The following is a 20882-nucleotide window of genomic DNA, read 5'->3' as shown; positions in this document are numbered from 1 at the left end:
ACAAAATATGATACCTCGATGAAACGCTCCAAGGGATTGCTTTACCTGAATAAAGATTAAATATTATCATCGCAATCATATTATTTAATTAGTATCTGCTTTATTATTAAAAACTTTACAAATTTTAATTACGGTTATGAGAAAAAAATATGATTGCTTCGTTTAAATGAAAAATTAGATTATAATTTTATCCTGCGACTTTTTCCTTTCTATAAAGTAGGAGTGAAAAATTTTAAATATCCCGAATAAATTTTAACACTTCGCCGCGAAAAGTATTTTAAAGCTACAAATAATCTTTTGTTAAAGATAAAAATGATTCAAATTAATATTCTGTATGTTTGCATAAAATTTTCCGCGCAAAAAATTCTCCATTTAAATAAACATTCAAATTATCTCGACAAATTTTCTACTTGGGATTTCGTCTTGGGATATTTTCTATTTGTTGAAAGGACGCGATTCAATTCTTTCGAGTAGCTTGCAAAAGAATCAATCTTTTACGTATAAAAAGCGCGCAAATCACGAATCCGCGGCTTTGATCCAAAATTATTACATCATCATGATTTAATGAGAATGTACGCGAAAAGGAAACGCGACGGGAGGTGTAAATGAGATGCAGGGGGGGGGGACAAATTAATGAGACGCGAACGGGGTGCGCGCCAATGTACTTACACCGATCGCCCGCGGCCTTTTCGGAGGGAATTGGGAATCGCACGTGTGTGTGTGTGTGTGTTTAATTGATGAGAATACACGATGAGAGTCGCGGATAACATCGTGAAACATATCGTAAACCGCAATTATCAGAAGGACGCTTTAAACAACGATATACGCACGCGTTTCCTTATTGCAATAATATTTATTGCGTTCCGCTAATAAATTTCACGAGCTCGGTTTAACGCAATTTGATAAGTGATACAGTGAATTTATATTATTATCATACGGGATTGCATTCCCAATTTAACAAACTTTTTCAACGAGAGTGAGAACAATGCAAGAACGTCCTGTCATATTTCAGGGAAAATCTTCAAACGTACCTGCATATTATTGTGCAAATTAATTAATTAATTAATTTTAATGCGTTTAATCAGAAATTTTACTTGATGATTGATCTATAGTTCAAATGTACCAAAGTTTAATAAAATAATACATTTAATAATAACACACATTATGATTAATTAGATATAATACATATTATGATTAATTATCAATGGCATGTCACTCAATTCGTGCAATGTAATAATATACAGGTTCGTTCAAAGATTTTCTCTGCCGTAATGTTTTCGTGTTTTCACGATGTTTTTCACTACGTAGAAAAAGTTTCTTAAACCAACGACGTAATCCAGCATGAGAGCGGAACATGATAAATTACAGTACGTTTGTATATAAAGCGCGTTTTCTCCCCCCTCTCCCCCCCCCCCCTCCTCTATCCGCGTTCGCGCAAATATTTGATGCGCGTGTGATTAATTGCGGTTGCCTAATTACCAGTATACAGCTCAAAATTGCACCTTCATGCATGCGGGATAACCCAGATCGTTCGCAACCTTCGAGTTCTTTGATCTGGTTCATTTACTCTCGAAAATATGAATATACTGACTGCTTTATTTTTGATAACTCTTCTTTTTAAATATAGATTCGACTTTTCAATCATTTTATTCTTTGATATTATTTCAATTATTTTATTCTTGAATATTTCGTAAAAAGAAAAAAAAAATATATTTTTTATATTTCTAGGTTTTTTGTAAAATATTCCAAAAATATGAATGTCGGCTATTTTCTTTATTCTTGAAAACGAAGGAACGTCTCGATCCTTGAAAAAGTAGATTGTCGCAAGTTATCGTGTGTATCAAATTTACTACATAATTTTTTGCGCGTCGCAGATAATTATGTGATAAAAAGATACAAAATTAAATAATATTCAGAAAAAAAATCAAAAGATAAAAGATACATGAAAATAAAAAATACTCGAAAATATGAATATACTGACTACTTTATTTTTGAAAACATTTTTTTAAATATATATTCGACTTTTCAATTATTTTAGTCTTTAATATTATTTTATTCTTGAATGTTCCGGAAAAAAGAAATAAAAAATATATGCGTGCATTTTCTAGGTTTTTTGTAAAATATTCCAAAAATATGAATGTCGGCTATTTTCTTTATTCTTGAAAGCGAAGGAATGTCTCGATCCTTGAAGAAGTAGAGTGTCGCAAGTCATCGTGTATCAAATTTACTATATAAATTTTTGCGCGTCGCAAATAGTTATGTAATAAAAATATACAAAATTAAATAATGTTCAGAAAAAAGTCAAAAGATAAAAGATGCAGTGTAATAATATCTGGCTGTGTATAGAAGACGGGGAGATGTATTATATACAGAAGACATTATCGTACGCTCTTTGGAGATGGAAGGAGGACGATACGGGGAGATACTCTAATGCAGCTTGTTATTGCGTTCAACGTGCAACAATGCTCGCTCACGCTCGAGCGAACACAAATATGCCCCACATCAGCTGCTCTAAGACGCTACCGGGTGAATCGATTGTTTGGTTTCTCGCGTCGCCTGTTCCGTGCGGTTCTCTCTCTGGTAAATTGTGCGCAAGCTATTACAGATGGCATTATGACAGATGCGACGACTCACAGGAAAGATTATGCGATTCGCTTTTGATAATCGTCGCGTAAATCGTCCTTGTGGAAGTGAATGATCTCGTCAAGAGAGAGAGAGGGAGAGAGAGAGTGACAATTCTTGACTCTAGTCTTTTCTTTAAAATTCGGAGACACCTTCTGCGGAGATTCGCAGATTCTAAAGGACCACATATATCGCGACTCTGTTTTGCATTCTCCACGGGTCATTGTAAGATGAGGGACCCGAGTCGCCTAACGACGTCGTTATTATCACGGGGGATGTACTTCTTAGTACGTGCTCTCGACGTTACGCCACTCGACCCGCAAGAAAAGCGACCAACATGAATCCCGGACTTTTCGGAGGAGCATCGAGAAAGCCGGATCCAGCGTGGTGTCTCCGAGGAAGGGCTTCTTGTGAATTTTTTTTTTTTTTTTTTTCATTCGAAAAATATTCTTGTTCACAAATGAAATTACGCAAAAAATCGTGCCCAATATTTCAAAGCTGCTATAATTAAAAATTCTTTAAAAAAGTTTTTAAATTTTTCTAAAATGTTTCAAGGATTTTGACATTATTCTTATATATACTTGACATTTTTTCAAGTATTTGGACGTTAAGTATCTAAAAATATTATTTTATTTTATTTCAATTATAATTTTAAAACGCGTCCAAAAAATTATCAATTTTTTTAATAAAAAGAATTTTGATATTCTAATTTTTCTCTCTTAAGTGCATTTTAATTTTGAAATTAAAAAAGGAAACTCAAATAATTTATTTCAATAAATTTGATCTTTCACTTTTTTTTTTACTATAAATCTTTAAAATGGAAAAAATGAATTTCATTTGTGTAATACTTCATACACAATAAATTTTTCTCCAAGTCGCGTTTGTATGAAAATTTTTAATCGTTTTCAGCAACTTCGTTGTTTGAAAGATAAAACTGAAAAGAAAAAAACTCGCGCGCGATTGACTTTTGCGGCCGTTTGACACGCGATCGCGTATATCGAGAGGGGGAAAAAAAAAAGAATTTGATACCGGGATATGATGCATCGCGATCCTCCGGTGTATCCCAATTTATTTAGAGCTCCCGCGCGAATTACTTATAGCGAGATAGAATCAGAGTATCGACGGGTAGATTTGTACGATGATCCGATAGTCGATCACAACCGGATGCAACATATCGATGCGTCTGGTTGGGCTAAGCGATCGGATACGAATCATACGACGTAACACGCGAACTTATTTGCGTGCCTGTCGCTCGTTTAACGTTCCTTGAATAATTCAGCGCCGCGCTGATTGCGAGTCACCCTCTGTCGACACTTTCAATACGATTGTTGTGTCGATATCAACTGTTTCGGGATCGGAATAATTCGGCCTGAACACGCGGCGAGTACTTGGAACGAATAAAATATGGAATATTAATTTTTTGAAAATTACTGCAAAATTTTTTGTACGTCAAATTCAGTTCGGCTTTTTATGTCACAACGATAATTGAATTTTGACGTTACAAGTTTCGCCTGGACATTTATAATTGGATTATTTTGCCGTTGTACGCGATAATACAGTCTGTTTTTTCGGCACAGTGGACTAATTCGATCAATAATAGTAAATTGTTAAATTTCTACATTGTTAGATTTAACACAAAAAAAAGGAAGGAACGAGAAGGACATTCTTAATCAGACGTTAAATTAAATTCTATGCACGCGGTATTATGCACGGGTATGTGTATTCCACTTTTAATACCGGGCATTAATAACGCATCGTATTCGGGAAAGATATGCGCGATAACGTCGATACACGCGGCGTTATGAAAATTCCCCGTAAACACGAGGGGAACGACATTATTTTCGCGCATTATTTCGCATATTTCGCGAGCATCTCTCACCGTGACATTAATCATTTTTATGAATTATGAGGCTACGGTTCGCTAATACGCTTTTATTTACGGACAAAGCACAAACCTCAACCTCCTCCCTCCGTGTGTGTGTGTGTTATGTTCCCCCTTTCCCTCATCCCTCAGCAAATTTTATTCAGCGTAGAATTATAAAATTAATCGTTTTCCGACAATGTCAAAAGCAATACGCGATTGGATATCGCGTTAGATTTAATCGCCGTAATACGACCTCGATCGATGCATCATGCGATATTTCGATACATCGAATGTGTCGCGAATTCCTGGAATATCCGAGGATCATTAATCAGCAAAATATATTTACAAAATAGAGGCGGAAAGTTTTATATTAACATTTTATCTCGTTCCGAGCTAGAGGCGGTTTTTTTTAATAACGTGAAATATCACAAACAACACGTTTATTAAAAATACCACTTTATTTCTCTCGTATATATTATATACCTATATATGTAGATATATATATATATATATATATATATATATATATATTTCTCACGTATGAAACTTAAGCAGGAATTCATTAAGGAAGATTTGTTAAAGGTATGACTTAATATATATAATATAATATAAAGCATATATAAATATAAAAGAATATATATATATATATATATATATATATATATATATATATATATATATAGTTTCATACGTGAGAAATCTGTTAAAAGAATAATATGTGAGGATTTAGGTTACGAGCAACCAAGAGAAAGATTATTGGATTTCGAAAAGCAAAATAAGGAAAAATGAAAAAAAAAATTGTAAAGGAGCAAAGTTGAAAAAAAGAAATAAGTAGCTTGATCGAATGGCGGTAGAAAATTTTGCGAAGCGAATCAAAAGTCATCGCGCGTGTAATTCACGCGGCTATCGTCCGCTATAAGAGTCCGACGGAATTTAATATTAATACAGGACGTTCGAATTTCGAGAATACCATCTGCGATATCGAATGACCGATCTAATTCCCACGACAGCGATGACAAGCGATCCCTGTATTTCGTAGGAATGCACGTTCCTGGATTTAGAGCATGCGCGGATTAAGGAACGAGGAATGTACTAACATGCAAACGAATGAACGCGCGAGCTGACAAGCCGCTATTGTTGTTCCTATCTCCTATTTTTTTTTTTTTTTTTTTTTAATTAATTCCGGATCGCGCAACGCCCCTCGCCGCGGCTTTTCATTGAGAAATTCTGTCAGATGCGATTTTAATTAATTCATCGCGCGTTTCAAAGATAGACGGAGGTAAAATGTAAACGAGAGAAGATAAAGAGAGAAGGGAGAATAATTAAACAAACATAAAGTAGAGCATAATAAGCGAGTACAAAGATGTGAAAATAATAAGAAAGAAAATTTCCAAAGGGGAAGGAATATGTGCAAAATACAGGTTCACAAATTATGTCCGCAAAAAACTTCCAAGTCTTTATTTTACCCTCTATAGCTTGAAATATTTTGAATTAAAAGAAAATTTACTTGAAATTAATCGAAACCTAAAAATAGTCTCACTTTCTCAAATATAATACTTTATTAAATTATATAATTGTAATTAATAATAGAATTTTATAAAGTTACTCTATTAACTCGCCAAAAATCTGTTTAATATGCAAACAAACGATACTCGGTCTTTCCACATGATGATTAATAGCCTACCATCACGGCTAACGGGACGGATTAAATACTAAAAAAAAAAAAAAAAGAAAAACTTGCTGATTGTAATTGTTTATACAAACTGTTACAATCGGTATAGTGCGTGGGGGAGAAATTTATTGGACATCCGTCAAAAAAAAAAAAAAAAAGGAAAAATGAGGAAAAGTACGATCGGAATACATATCGAATTCCGTAAATCGCGGGGATTGCGACCTAGTCGGGGAGGGAATCGCGCACGTTGTCTTCGCTATCGGACTTGCCACGTAACGAGTTTGCTGTAACCGGGCAAGGAGGCGGAGGGCGGGGGGCGAGGGCGAGGAAGGGAGGGGGGGAACGGTCTTCCGGGAGGACGCGCGCGAATATTTCGGGTCCGTCCGCGCAGCGTGGTGCATTCTGGCGCGGCTCCGGTGCATAAATTTCGGACGTGCCGGCTATGGTTTATACCGGCGGGATTAAATAACTTGACCCACTGGCAACATATCATCGTGCCGTGTACGGACGGCACGCGTGTCCGCCGCGCGTGTACACATATATATATATATATGTATGTATATACGTGCTCGGCCCCGGCACCGACGAAATACGGCGGCGCCTCTCGCGTGCGTCAATTTTTGCAAATTTTTTTTTTTTATCTATTTGAACAGTGTTCGGCGCATTTTTATATCTTTATTACCGCTATTACTGTTGTTATCGCGATTTTCGCCGTTATTATCAGCGTTGAAATTATTAATAATGTCGATTGATATCGAATATCGCAGGAAGTTTCAACGGTTTTTAATCCAGATTATCGAGAGAGAAGAAGTGATACAAAACTTGCTTTCAAATCAAATATTATTGAATCGCTCTGTTTTTTCTTCTTTTTTTTTTTTTTATTTTGAAAATACCGTTTTCAATCTAGCGTTTTTCCACGCGAACATATACCCTTCGGTATAGGAAAAACTGTATTGATGAAAAGACGACGGTTGATGTCGAAGTAATGATAGTGAAATGCCCCTTAAGCACAACGCGAGCAGCTGCCAATATCTCTGGAATGCATCGCGTTCGAAGCACTATCCGTCAGGCTTTCCGCAAGAAACGAGTCGGGAGATCCCCAGCCACTTCCGGCGGAATGTCCGGCCTCGTAGCCTGGTTGTAGTTTGATTAGCCAGGATCATTGGAGCGTGCTGCGAACGGTGAACTATCCCTCACAGATCCCTACGTGAAAGCCAGGAGCGCCAATAAGACGAATCAAGTTTGTCAACTCTGATCTAAGGCACTTTCAAGGGACCGAGCACAAGGTACACGTGCGTTACCTTACGGGGTACGCGCGGTGATGACGGGAGATGAAAGAGAATGCAATGACCCGATAACTTTCGACCCGGTTTGACGAGCAGATTGTAATTACTGTTGATGAACCGACTTTCTCGACCAGGGACGAGCGCCCGCAAATCAGCAAAGGGCTCGCGCCAGGAAATACCATTCGACCTGGATAGGGTACAAACCAAGTTCTCAGACACAGACATGTGAGACATATCTGTGTTAATTATATAATAATACATAATAAATATTAGCGGCCTCTCTCTTTATAATCTATTCTAATGAATATAGTCTATTGATATGTCAACGTATATATATTTTTCAAGAATTTTTTTTATATTAATATTTACTTTGATGTAAAAAGCTAAATTTGAAATAGGGACAATTACGCAAGTGTAAAGCAAAAATTTTACTGAAAATAAATTAAAGGAATAATATAATATAAAGTGAGCAGACTGGAATTCGAATTAATTTACGTCTCTTTAATTTTCTAAAGTAACATGCGCACAATAACACTTAACGATTTCTCTCTCTCTCTCTCTCTCTCTTTGCTGAATTATCAGGGATCTCTGTTTTATTTATGCAGTTTCGCGAGATTATAATCGACGTGGTCTAGAATTTCTTCGTTGGTGTAGTCACGCCTTGCTTTGTCCGCCGACAGCTATGCAAACCTTTGCTCAATTAATTAACAGTAATTGCAATTTAGTCGACGAACGTGGAAACAGGAACAGAAACTGGGAAGTTACCCGCTGGTGTATATACGTAGTATTCGCTCGCGTAGTCTGATATTATTCGAGTACAGAAGCATACACCCAGGGGGGCGCCTACACCGCGGGAATTAGCGACTGCTATAACAAAATTAATCCTTTATATTCGCGCAAAAACAATCGCGTACATACAATACGCCGTACGTAACGTAATGCATACGCATCCTTCTTATCAAATTTGTAGACAAAGGCTGTAGCCGGATAAGCATACAAAAAATGCCCCCAACGAGTTTTCAAATAATACTTGGCCTGTCATTTTTTTATTATAAAAAAAAATTTTTCCTCAAAATTTCAGCTCCTTATTATTTCCTCAATTATCGAGAAAAATGTCATTTTTAGTTACTATTTTCCCTTTCTGTAAATATTTAAGATGATCCCATAATAATTTTTTTTAAATACTTATCAACGAGAGACAAAAAAAATATTTTTTCATTAATCTTGAATTAATAAAAACTCAATTTTTTTAAAAAGAATGAAATTAAGAAATGGCTTTTTTAACATGTTTCTTTCGAGGTTCAATCACCAAACTTTTATAAAACACTCTTTTTATATGTCTCAATACTCTCAAATTTTTTCAATTTTTTCGAGTTGGTGTAACATAATAAAAAAAAAAAATTTCTCTTTATTATTATTTTTTAATAATAGGACGAAAAATTATTTAGTTTTCTTGTGATCTCTTCTCTATTATTATAATAGTAATGATAAGAGTAATAATAATTATTGTGATAGTTATAATTACATCGCAAAATAGAAATATTTTTTATGCAAAAATAATTTTCACAAATACAACTTTTAGATAAACTGTTAAATTGTTTTTGCAAAAAAAAGATTCTCTCCTGCAGTAATTATAACTATTACAATTATTATAATTACTACTATAATTATTACAAGAAAATAAATAATTTTCCGTCCTATTATCAAACAATAATCTTCCATTTTTTCCATCATGTTGCACCAACTCGAAAAAATGGAAAAAGTTTAAGAGCATTGAGACATATAAAAAGAGTGTTTTTTATAAAAGTTTGGTGATTGGACCTCGAAAGAAACATGTTAAAAAAGCCATTTTTTAATTTCATTCTTTTTTTAAAAATCGAACTTTTATTCGAGATTAATAAAAAAATATTTTTTTTGCGTCTTTTGTTGATAAATGTTTAGAAAAAAATCGATATGGAAAAGAAAAATAAAAACTGAAAATGACGTTTTTCTCGATAACTCAAGAAATAATAGAGTTAGAGAGGGAGCTGAAATTTTGAGGAAATTTTTTTTACAGCGAAGACATGACAGGCTAAATGTTATTTGAAAACTCGTCGGGGGCACTTTTAGTATGCTCCGGCTATAACCTTTTATGTAACCTGCATCATTGCGTTAAATTCGCCTCTCTTTGCAGCCTCTATAGTATATGTTTTTCACATCTCGAAAAAAATATTAAAAGATACACTATCGATAGTAACGGTAGAATAAATCTATATAATCTCTGTAAAGGCCACGCTAAATTATTTTAAATCACTCGCTAATGAGGCTGCTCATTTACTGTATAAAAGTTTTTCGATCGAAGTCGAAAATCCGTGAAGCGCTTTTCGAGGTCCACGGACGTGAGATTATTATTTTGTCATCGACAACAATTCTTTTGTCGAGAGGAAGGGATTCTAGTAGTATCCAATGAGGGTAACATTGTGCGGCAAGAAGCGGAGATCGAAAGGACAATTGCTTCCCCCTCATAAGCTGTCTCCCGCGTCTACCAATCCCGTTTTTATTATAACTCGATCGTCCGTATCTTCCGTAAACCGCGAGCGCTTCGCAATATGAGCGACGTCGTTTCTCTCGACAAATGTGGAAAATTCCCATGACGACGGCGACCGGAATGAAATCTTTATAGCTTTATCGAACCGGAGCGATATCCGGTTGCAGCGCTCCAAAGAAAGAGTTATCTCTGTAATCGGCAGTCACGATCTCCGATCTTTCTCGCGATTCCGCAAATATTTTCTCATAAAAAAATATAAATAAATAAATAAATTCATATCGTTTTGAAATATTGTAAATAATGTTTACTGCTGATCGAAAGCCATTCATTGCCGTTGCAATTTATGTAACATTCGTGTTCTCCAATCAGACTTTCATTAGCTTTCGCGATTTGATCTTAATTTTGTCTAAAAAAAAAAAAAAGGCAATTTTAAATACACTTGTAAAGCGGAAGCACAGTCGGGGCTGGTATGGCCGATTCAATTCTAAGCCCGATGATAGTCTCTTACGACTGGGTAAGCCATTCCGTTATTGCATTCTTAACTGCGGATATTCCGAGATGCGCATGGTACAACGCAAACCATTATCGTGATATACCTTTGAATCCTCGAATATGCCTTGCAGTTATGCTGTTTTTTTATTTACTGGTTAGGCGATTTTATCCTTAATAATATTGTAACCTCCTGTATATAAAAAAAAATGTCCGACTTTAATATCCTTCTTTTTCCATTCGATTTACGAGCAAATAAATAACACGTAGTTAAAGCTACTTACTAGAATGCATTCCGTTCAACGGACATGTAAACTTTTATCTTTGAATTTAAAAAAATGCAAAAATTAATCGAAATTATCTCGCGATGCGAGATTAGATTGACCAGCTTCTTCAAAAGTGTTTAAAAAAAAAATAAAAGATGAAGGTTAGGTCTTTTGCCGTTAACATTATTTTTTAAATGAATCGCAAAGATTGCGAAATGCATAATAGATGTGTAATGGCATTTTCAGGACTTTCTTTGGGCGGAGGACTGATAGTTCTGGCATCAGCCTTATCGGACGCGTCACTGGAGCTGCCGGGAAAGTACAGCTTGCCGTCTACGACCGGCATGCAAATGGACGATAACGGTCTACCTCAGTACCACTACGGCTGGTGCCTTCAGCTCTCGGGATTAGCGCTGATGCTTGCGGAAGTGGCTGCCGTTTTAACCATGTCCGGCTACATGGCGCGCTTTTCCACGGTCGAAGAGATGGTGAAGTTGTCGATTAAAACTACCGTCGTGTAAATTTATTTTAACTACAAATCCACTTGAACGCGCTAAAAGCGATACGAAGAGTATACTGTAGTGAACAAGTGGATTTCTAGTTATCGCGTTTGAGGATATTCATGCCTTTTCTTGCTTTTCTCTTTTAGGTGAGAGTTATGGTCCCGGGCGCTGAGAGAAAGCTGAGGGAGCAGAGAGGTCTCAGCTCGGAATATCTCGTGCGGGCACATCAGAAGTCGCCAGGGCCGCCGCAGACACGACCCTTCGGTCAGCCGGCCAAAAGTGGGTGAATTTATTCAACTAGAGAGGGTGTCCCGCGTGACGGCATGGATCGTGATAATGTTTACGTAATCGTAAAATGATCGTGCATGCTGAGATTGTGACGGAATCCTGATAATCATAAAAGAAAAAAAAAATTTGAGATTCTGCGGGACACCCTGTACCAATAATAATGCGCTACTTTTTCGCATATCTGAAGAAAAAGTAAGTCCGCGCTTGTGTGTCCTAGCGCCTCAAAAAATAGCCGAAGAAGGAACGTCGTTGCTCTGCAAATCGGCGCCCGATATCTGTGCAGGCTCGAATCCGCAGGCCATCAGTTACGTCGATAAGGCAGACCTGTCCCACGTCTTGCCGGCCTATCCGGATAACAAGGGGATCGATCCGCGGTACAGCTACGACAAAACCGAGGGAAACGTTGTGGATTCTCGACTGAGCGGCTTCACGGACAAGGAAGGTTTTATCGACACTCGGATTCTTTCCGACTCCAGGCAGAACATGATCGCCTTTACGGATAACAAGGAACCGGGCCAGGAACAGCGGTACCCTACCGACTTCTCCGCGAGAACCACCGAGAATCAGGACGTCGTAGAGTCAAGACTGAGCGGTTTCGCTGACAAGGAGGGTCTCCTCGATTCCAGACTGAGCGGCTACGTCGACAAGAGCGAGTCCTTGCTGGACACTCCGTTCGGTTACGACACCAGGTTCAACAGTCTGGCCGGCCAGACGGTCCCCATCACTCTGAAGAATCAAAACACGTCCGTGTCGGCCATCCAGTCGCAGTACATATATCAAAATTTCGGGACGATACACTCGGGCATCCTCAAGGTATCGGAACCCGGTACCAGCTCCAGTTCCAATTCTAGTCAGCGCAGCATGACCCTGCAGAACCCGAAGCGCAAGTCGCAGATCGCTCAAAACACCTTCAGCACGATGGAATGCGAGAGGAAGAAGCGAGCATCCGGGCTGACCGCCAAGACGAGCTTTTATACCGGAAGCGCTGTATGACCACCACCCCCGCCTCCGACCCCGAAATAACTCCAAGAAGAGGAGACCCCACTGTAGCCGAGGCTCGGCGCGACTACTACTATTCGAGACTATTCGAGGGTTGGAGGATACAGATTGCACGCACAAGACAACTGAAAAAAGGAAGAAGGATTTTCTATCAACGGAACGTAGCTCTATCAATTGCTTAGCAAAAATGCGTATGAAATAAAAAAAAAAAAAAAGTAAAAAATCCCATCTTGTTTGCAGACTTCTGCAAAGTTTCAAAGCAAGCGAAAAAGTACTACGATTATGCTAAGCGTCTCGAGATACAATTAATTTCAAGGGCAAAATTCTTAAATGTAATTCGCGTGGAAATTCAAATGTAACTTTCCGTCAATAATATTGTCGACACACACGCACACACACCACGCGAGTCGAATAAGAAAAGTAAAAATAAACAAAATCGAAATTGCTCTTATCATTTTATATATTCAAGGAGTAAAATAATGTCTCCGTCACTCGCTGTTAAGATTTAACTTTAACTCGACACGTAATCGCGTCTCAGCTGCATAACCAATCGAACAAAGCTGTGTAACAAGGCGCTCTCTTAAATGGAATCAGTACATTATCATTCACATATGTGATTTTAATTATAAATATAAATATAACTGCCCCAATTTTATTGTCACTGCCAATGAATAATAAAATCTCACTAACAGTATCGATTAGTCGTAATACGTAGCTCTTTTAATCGGTAATATTTTCAAATGCGAAATTTTATAAGATAAATAATAATATATTTTGTTAAAAAAAAAAATATTTGAATTTGACTAAGAATCTTTTTCATTTTTTGCAACTTTATTATATTAATATCTTAATAAGAGAATAAAAAAAATGTAATGCATATAATTATAAATTTAAATACTAGCCATACAAAATCTCACAAAAATGGAAGAATAAAACGTGAGTGTTTTCACTAAAGATCAATGAAATAGTCACTGAATTTCGATGAAATATTATTACCGTTTTGATCAATGACACTTTCCCTGATTCAGTTTAAGAGAGTGGGATATTAATAATAGTCAATACGTTGTAATACATTTGGTGGTCGATATAATCAAGATACTCACGAGAGAGAGAGAGAGAGAGAGAGATACTCGGGCGGATACTCGATTTTTTTTTCCTTTTACTAATAACACAAGAAAGAATAAGGTATACAGATCAATATAAAATCGAGTAGCTTTCAATTGAAGATTTGTGCTGATTTCTTTCGGCGATTTCTACACGCCTTACAATTGTATCACTAATCGAGAACATATCAGAAATAAACATGTTGCTTTCGTTGATAACGCTACTTGCTGGAGGGTCTCGTATTTTTAATTCAATCTTTGCGTTTCTTCTTTATATATAAGACGATAACTCGACGGATAAAAGATGTTTTACGTGCGCATAATTACATGCATCAATATATTGTAACGTAGTTGAATGTAATAAAATATTCCTTTTTTATAAAATAATTCCCCTCCTCTTCTCATTTATTACTCGCTGCAAGATTAGAAATAAATGCCGAGATTTAATAGTTCACACACACACTAATTATCATTAATTTCATTGCAATGCGCGTAAACTTTTTAGTGAATATTATTATTTTATACCGACATAGTAATATATATTAATTAAATTATATAATTCTAAATTTATAAAAAAAAATAAATTATATGTCGATTATTTAGTAAAATGTTGATAGTAAGCGTATCTCAGAAACCTCTACCACTGTGAAAGTTTCATTCGGGAATATTTCGAATTCCCAGTCGGTAGACTCGGCCGATAATATTACAACAAGCTGCAAGTGATATTACATCCTCTACAGATGACACCGCTTTAATGTAAACTTCCTCCCTAAAGTCGACGAGAGATCTGTAGATCGCGCAAGTCGCACCATGCTCGAATTAGCGACCGCCGCATCTAATGTTTAATTAACGCCGCATAATTGGCCGGCCAATTAGTGCACGCCGTTTAATATTAATCTGCAATTTGAATTCATTTCAATGCGTTTAAAATTTATTGAATACATAATTAATGCGGCGTGTTGCGAATGCAGATGCGACGCGCGGAGCGGATCGCTCGTTTATCGCGATCTTCACGAGATTCTCAAATCTCGAAGCGAGAAAAGCATAATAATCGATCAAAATATCTCCCGGAACGAAACATTCCATGCTTTCTACAGCGCGCTTATTTATACCGAACAACTGATCATTCATTTTACTTGGAATATATTTGCTGCGCGCGTGCATTAAAAAAAAAAAAAAAAAGAAAAAAACAAACGTTTAAAATTACGAAACAAACGAAATCGTAAGAGTGAGATACTTTGCATACGCGACGTGAAATTTTCAATGGAAACAAATTAAGCCGCAATGGAAAAGTTGATTCCCTCATTTTCCCGGGGATGCATCTCTCTCTTTTTCTCTCTCTCTCTCTCTCTCTCTCTCTCTCCTGGCGAATTCGGTGGAATTGGGTGGAAAAGGGAACGGAGTCGCTCATCTCTGTCATTTTACCTGAGTTACCCACCGCCAAACCTACCCACCGTCACCCCACTCTGAAATATCCCGCCGACCCCTTCCTGCAATCTCGCACCCTCGAAACGAACCTCCACCTTCCCCTCGGCCGCTCTAGCCGTCTCACTCTAATCCAATTAAAAACGTCGGACGATCGCGCGAAACAGCGGCGCATCGACCACGAGAATTTTAATTGATGTTACAGGTACGAGAGAGGGTAGCTACCCCCGGGAAAGGGATCGTTATTGCATGCCCGCGAGAGAGAGGAGAAAGAGAGCGAGAGATGTGTGCCAAGATTTCGTTCCATTATAACATTACACATTCATCGCTATAATTTATTTCATTTTATTTATGTCTCATTTTATGTAACGATGATGCAAAATATGACGATAAAATAAAATGAAATTTCCGAGTCCCGATGCGTCGTTGAATATATAAAAGAATACGCAAAGTCAAATGGTATATTAATATAAAAGGAAACCGAGAAAGTTCTCTTTCTCGGCCATCTTTTGAGAGATTTAATTTTTCTTCGAAATTTTTCTCTTCCATTTTTATAAAATTCTATTTTTATATATCTAATATATATATTTTTTAATATAGTTTATATACTTCATTTTATATATTTTATATACTTAATTTATATATTTATATATGTAATATATAAATTTATATATTTTATACATTTAAAATATATAAATTTTATATATGTAATAAACAGAAATAAAAAGACCGTGTTATCCATCTAAAAAATATGGTAACGAAAAGGTATAATTATTAGCATTCTGCTACACGACTCGTCGAAACAATATTACGTCTTAAAAATCTGAAGAAAATTCGTGACTCTTTCTGCAATTTTTTCGCAAATCGATTGACAAGACAAACGAAGCTTTTCGCGTGTTCGACAATCACAGTAGTTGGAAGTTTTTCCGTGTAAAAGTCAAGACGAGGGTAAGAAGATATCCGAGGGTGAATAACCCTCGAGGATAAAGCTCGAAAGATGGACTTTGAAAAAATCGAGCTCCACTCGGCAAATGGAGACGTTTTCACACCGTTCTCCTCGAACCTTATTTTTTTTTCTACGCCCTCGTCCCTCGACTTGACCCGTAACATCGTCGGCTGTCCCGTCCGACTTTGGGGGTTTATCACGATCGCGAAAGCTCGCTCGTAAGCTCTTCCGGGAAAAGTTTAACTCCTTTTCTCTGCAAAGGTACCTGGGAGTTTTCTCGAGATCAAAGAATTGCCCAAATTGCGTCGAAATTTGCATTTCGTCTCATCAGGTCCGTCCGGGGGCAGATAGAGTAGAAGCGGGGAAGTTGCTGCAAGAATAAATTTTGCAATAGATAAAAGGGAAAAATTGTATAGAGAGAGAGAGAGAGAGAAAATGGCGGCCAGACAGCCCGCAGGCGGCAGCTAGAATCCGGCGGCTCGCTGCCAAATGAAATTATCCCTCGAAAGCACCGGTGATCTCGAGGGTTAATTTCGCGACGGAGTCGTCCCGTATCTTGCCATCCCTTGCCATCCCTTCGTTGTATCGGGATATCGCCAGGACGCCTCTGGCTGATCATAATTTAATACGCTTCTCCCATCCCTTGATAAGAATTTGCATCTCGCGCGTCGACTCAAAAGTGTATACAGATTGCAAGAGGGCTGATAATCATAGAACGTTTTTAGCAATCTTTATCGAAAGCCAACGTTATACAAAGTATTGTATATCTCTTCTTGTTCGCTTAGAGCTTCTTTGATCAACCCTCGAGTGCTGTCAATATTATTAAATAAGTAGTATAATACAATTCGCGATATAATTCCCTGAAAATGACAGTGATTGTTTCGATAGTGATACTAATGGCATCGGGAATGATGGAGTGAGAAGTTTACAATCAAATGTAATGATCGGTTGGCGCTACCTTCCAGTCTGTTTTTCATCGGTCTTTTGTTACCTCGGTTAATAACTCGTGATGAATGTGTACCTCGTCTCTTCCACTTTGTTTCGTGTTCTCCGCGGAAAAGGATCCCCCGGGTACCCGTGATATCTTTATTCTTTCTTCCCGCTTCAATCCCCGTCAGAAATTAAAACGATAAATCCAGGCACAGCCGCTGGCTGAAATATACGACGTCGACGTCGCTGGATGAAATACGCCGATGTCGCGAGACCGATGACAAAATTCAATGGTAGGAATTCGTTTTTTTTTTCTTTTTTTTTTTTTTTTTTTTTTTTTTTTGACAGACAAAGCTTTTTAACATTGTTACTCGAATTAAAGAAAATATTTTAAATATCATTGTTAGATAAAAAAATTCAGAAACAATAACCAAGTAAATATACTAAATAAATAAAAGAGATTCTAAAGTTTACCGAGAAAACTATAATGAATGAAATAGAATATATAAGTCTTGTAGAATTGCAAAGAAATCTAAATCATCACTGATTCAAAGTTACAATGTTGAAAAACTATTAGATTTATTATTAGAATTTTATATGCGAATGTCGAAGGTGAAAAAAGTCGGGACACCATTTAATCAGCCCATCGTCGCAATTCAAATATTCGACTCCCCGAACGAGAGTCTAATTAATATCATTGGTGATATCAAGGAAAATTCTCATTTCGCTCTTGATCCCTCAGTTTGCTGCCACGACTCTAACTTTCCGGGCGCGAGGCATCCATCTCTCATTCTCCTCTTCCGCGAGATACGGAGCCGTCGCGTTGCGCAATTGGCACTTTAATCTGTATTCAATGACCGACGCGGAGTGCGGAGCAAACTTTTTACGGGGGATTTGCCGCGGCGTGGAAACGATCGCTCGTATCGGCCGTTTGCGGCCGCGGAAAACGCGCGTTCCGGTTCGTGCGCGCGGAACAAGAGTTCGAGAGGCCGGCGTTCGCCATCCGACGTTGCCATGACGACCCGGGGCCGTCTAAATCCGCGAAGCACCCTTCGCACCCCCGCCAGAGATGGAGGGAGGAGAGAGAGAGAGAGAGAGAGAGAGAGAGAGACCGCGTGGGAAGAAAACGGTAAAGGGCCTCGGGAGGGAGGAAAGGAGGGGGAGAGAGAGAGGGGTGACAATGGGGACGCTAAGTCTGGAGATTTGCAGGGAGCACGCCGGTTGGTCGGTTCATTGTTTCAACGCCAGGTTTCCGCCGGTAAACGTATCGCCTAACCGCCACCGTCGCGGAAAAAAACTGGCGAAACTTACGCGGAGACGAACGACCGGCGTCGACAGCGAATATAAATCGCGACACCGTCGCCGATAACCGCTCGCTTCTCCGAGAAGAAGAAGAGAGAAGCGCCTCTTAAGTTATTTCAACCCTACACGCGTGAAAGAAGAAACGTAAGAAGCGTAATAATAACAATCGTGCGGGAAAAGATGTCGCCGAAAGAGAGGAAATTCTGAATAATTTTTTACTTCCGCGATGATTTTTCGCCATTTTTCTCAAATGCCAAAGGTAATACCGGAAATAACCGAGTATCCAGAAAATACTCGACGTACTTTGGATACTTATTATTAAGTTGATACACGAAATACCTAAATCCCCGAATATCGATAACGTACTTAAAGGATATGCGGGGCAACGATTAAATTGGCGATTTATTTGGCGATGCCCGCACTTCCGGTACACCTTCTCCACGAGCTAATTACTCGGCAATGAGTTTAATTATCACCGGCGCGTAACCATCGCAACAAACTCGCCGTGATATTTTTTCGTCGCTACGAGTGTCTCTTTCAAGAGCCGTCCCTTCGGGTTCGGTCAAGACGGAGCTGGATAAAAGAATGAGCGGACAAGAAGAGGTAGAAGAAGAAGAAGAAAGAGAAGCAGGGGGGTAGAGAGAAGGAGGAGGAGCGGGAACGAGATGAAGAGGGGGAAAGAAGGAGCGCGGCAGCTGTTGGCCAAATTAAGTGATCATCTCGTCATCATCAGTGAAGCCGCCGCGAGGGGGGAACGAGCCGCGTTGCTGCCACGTTGCTGCTACGTTGCTGCCGAGGCAATAGGCTTCGCGAGCCCCGTGAAATTAGCATCGGCGCGGCCTAAGGGGTAAAGGGAGACCGCGAGCGTGTCCGCGTCGCTGATTGGAGAACCGCCGCGTCGAGTGGGCTACAGTAAAGAGGCAAAAGGGGAAGATGGGTACGAGGGCCCGGACGGGTACGAAGAGAGAGAGAGAGAGAGAGAAGAGGAGGAGGGGACCGGGCCCCGGATGGATTTAATAAACGCAAACGATAATCGTCGTATTTACGAGCAAAGCCAGAAGTCCGCGCGGCTCGAAATTAAATTATTGTCACAATAAAGATCACGCCGAAGAGTCGCTTTGTATGATGTCGCGTTCGCATCATGTCTGCCGATAATAACATTGGTCCTCTTTTTTTTTTTTTTTTTTTTTTTTTAATCAAAAAGTTGCTTGTATCGTTAAAATGCACGTTGTCCTAGAGAAAGAGAGAAAATATCAAATCGTGTTAATTATTTTTATCCTGTATCTTTGAATATTGGATAACTTTTTTAGTTTATTGCTTATTCTAGAAATTAAATTCCTCGAGAGATACCAAACTGTTGATACTAAAACGAATAACAGAATTTACGTTGTCTGACTCTCGTCCAATTCAATTATTTACTCCTGACAATATAGCCACTCCGAAATTATATAACGCGCACGGATAGAAAAAACCGAGGAGATTCTCGAAGACGCTAAAAAGGTAGCTGGTTATTCGAGCTGGTTTCATTATGGAGAATCTATTCTCGAGTCGAGTCGTCAAAGCGAGGCCGAATTTCCGGAGCTAAAAAATTCCACGAGTGCCGCATCTTCTTAATCCGAAGACGATTATTTATGAACATAAGAGGCACCCTAACCGTCGCCTAAATAAGGTGCGGGTCGCCGCATACCTGTACGTGTCCGTTATTAAATTATTATACGAGCGTAAGATTTACCGAGTCTTTCGTCATCGGGGACCACCGGGCCCTGGAATGATTTTTTCACACTTTGTCGGATCCCGCTGACGAAATTGGAACGACATTAAGAATTGGACACACACACAACCAGCATCTTTAAAATTTTCTATACATATATATCACAAACAGAAATAGACATTTAGTCGCGCAAAAGACCAGTTATACAAAATTCTTTCCTTTACATGAAAAATGTTTAGGAAAAAGAAAGTCCTTCTTCAAACTTTAATTTACATTCTTTTAATCGAAACATTTTTCTTACACATTCGAGCATCGGTTCTGGTTCTCTTATCTTCTAATTACGTCAACCATGTAAATGATCGCTATCAGCGGGATTATCCGGGATGTGAGCCCCGTGGAAAAGCGGATCCGCGCCAAAGAGGGATCCCATACGGCACAGATCAAGATCAGCGTACCGTAATCCCGCTCTCTCGACAGCTCTCCAAATCCCCATAAAGTTCATAAATTTATCGCGCGGCGCGTCTGTCCTCTCTCTCTCTCTCTCTCTCTCTCTCTCCTCCCTCTCTCCCTTCCTCCACGCGCGTATAACTCAAAAATTTAAATTATGTATTCTATTAGATGCGAGCGGTGCCGCGTGCAAGCGGTTCTCGGTCGCGGAGAAAGGGAGATACATGAGCGAGATGAGCAGCGCGGAGAGTGTGAACGCAGAGAAGAACCCTCTCTCTCTCTCTCTCTCTCTCTCTTTCTCTCTCTTCTTCTCGTCGGAGAGGGTACAAAAGGAAGGGTCCAGTAGGTGCGCCGCGGACGCGGGGCGAAAGGTCCGGAAAAGAAATGAGAAAGAGTGTAATAAATTGGCGGTGAGATTATTCTCGACGTGCATTAAGACGTCAAGCCGCGCGACGGACGACCTGAAAAGTATTGCCCGACACTTTTCGCTCCCTCTCCGCCT

At 38.7% G+C, this 20882-nt stretch overlaps 2 protein-coding genes across 4 annotated transcripts in view; one reads left to right on the top strand and one right to left on the bottom strand.

Moving 5' to 3' along the window:
• Positions 1–14159, top strand: part of LOC140673699 (uncharacterized) — a 109446-nt gene extending 95287 nt beyond the window's left edge. For all 3 annotated transcript variants that reach the window (XM_072906800.1, XM_072906799.1, XM_072906798.1), the window contains exons 5-7: positions 10973–11214; positions 11376–11508; positions 11735–14159. In XM_072906800.1, coding sequence (XP_072762901.1) covers positions 10973–11214; positions 11376–11508; positions 11735–12510 — 1151 coding nt within the window. In that variant the 3' untranslated portion in view covers positions 12511–14159. The remainder of the gene's footprint in view (positions 1–10972; positions 11215–11375; positions 11509–11734) is intronic.
• Positions 14160–16327: 2168 nt separating this feature from the next.
• The window catches only part of LOC140673700 (uncharacterized), a 77619-nt gene continuing 73064 nt past the window's right edge, over positions 16328–20882 (bottom strand). Inside the window, exon 8 of the mRNA XM_072906807.1 lies at positions 16328–16360. The gene's annotated coding sequence lies outside the window, so the exon portion shown is untranslated. The remainder of the gene's footprint in view (positions 16361–20882) is intronic.

The sequence above is a fragment of the Anoplolepis gracilipes genome, chromosome 15, assembly GCF_047496725.1.
Source record: "Anoplolepis gracilipes chromosome 15, ASM4749672v1, whole genome shotgun sequence".
NCBI classification, from domain to species: Eukaryota; Metazoa; Arthropoda; class Insecta; order Hymenoptera; family Formicidae; genus Anoplolepis; species Anoplolepis gracilipes.
Note: the sequence above shows the minus strand (reverse complement) of the source record. Positions and strands in the feature narration are given on the sequence as shown.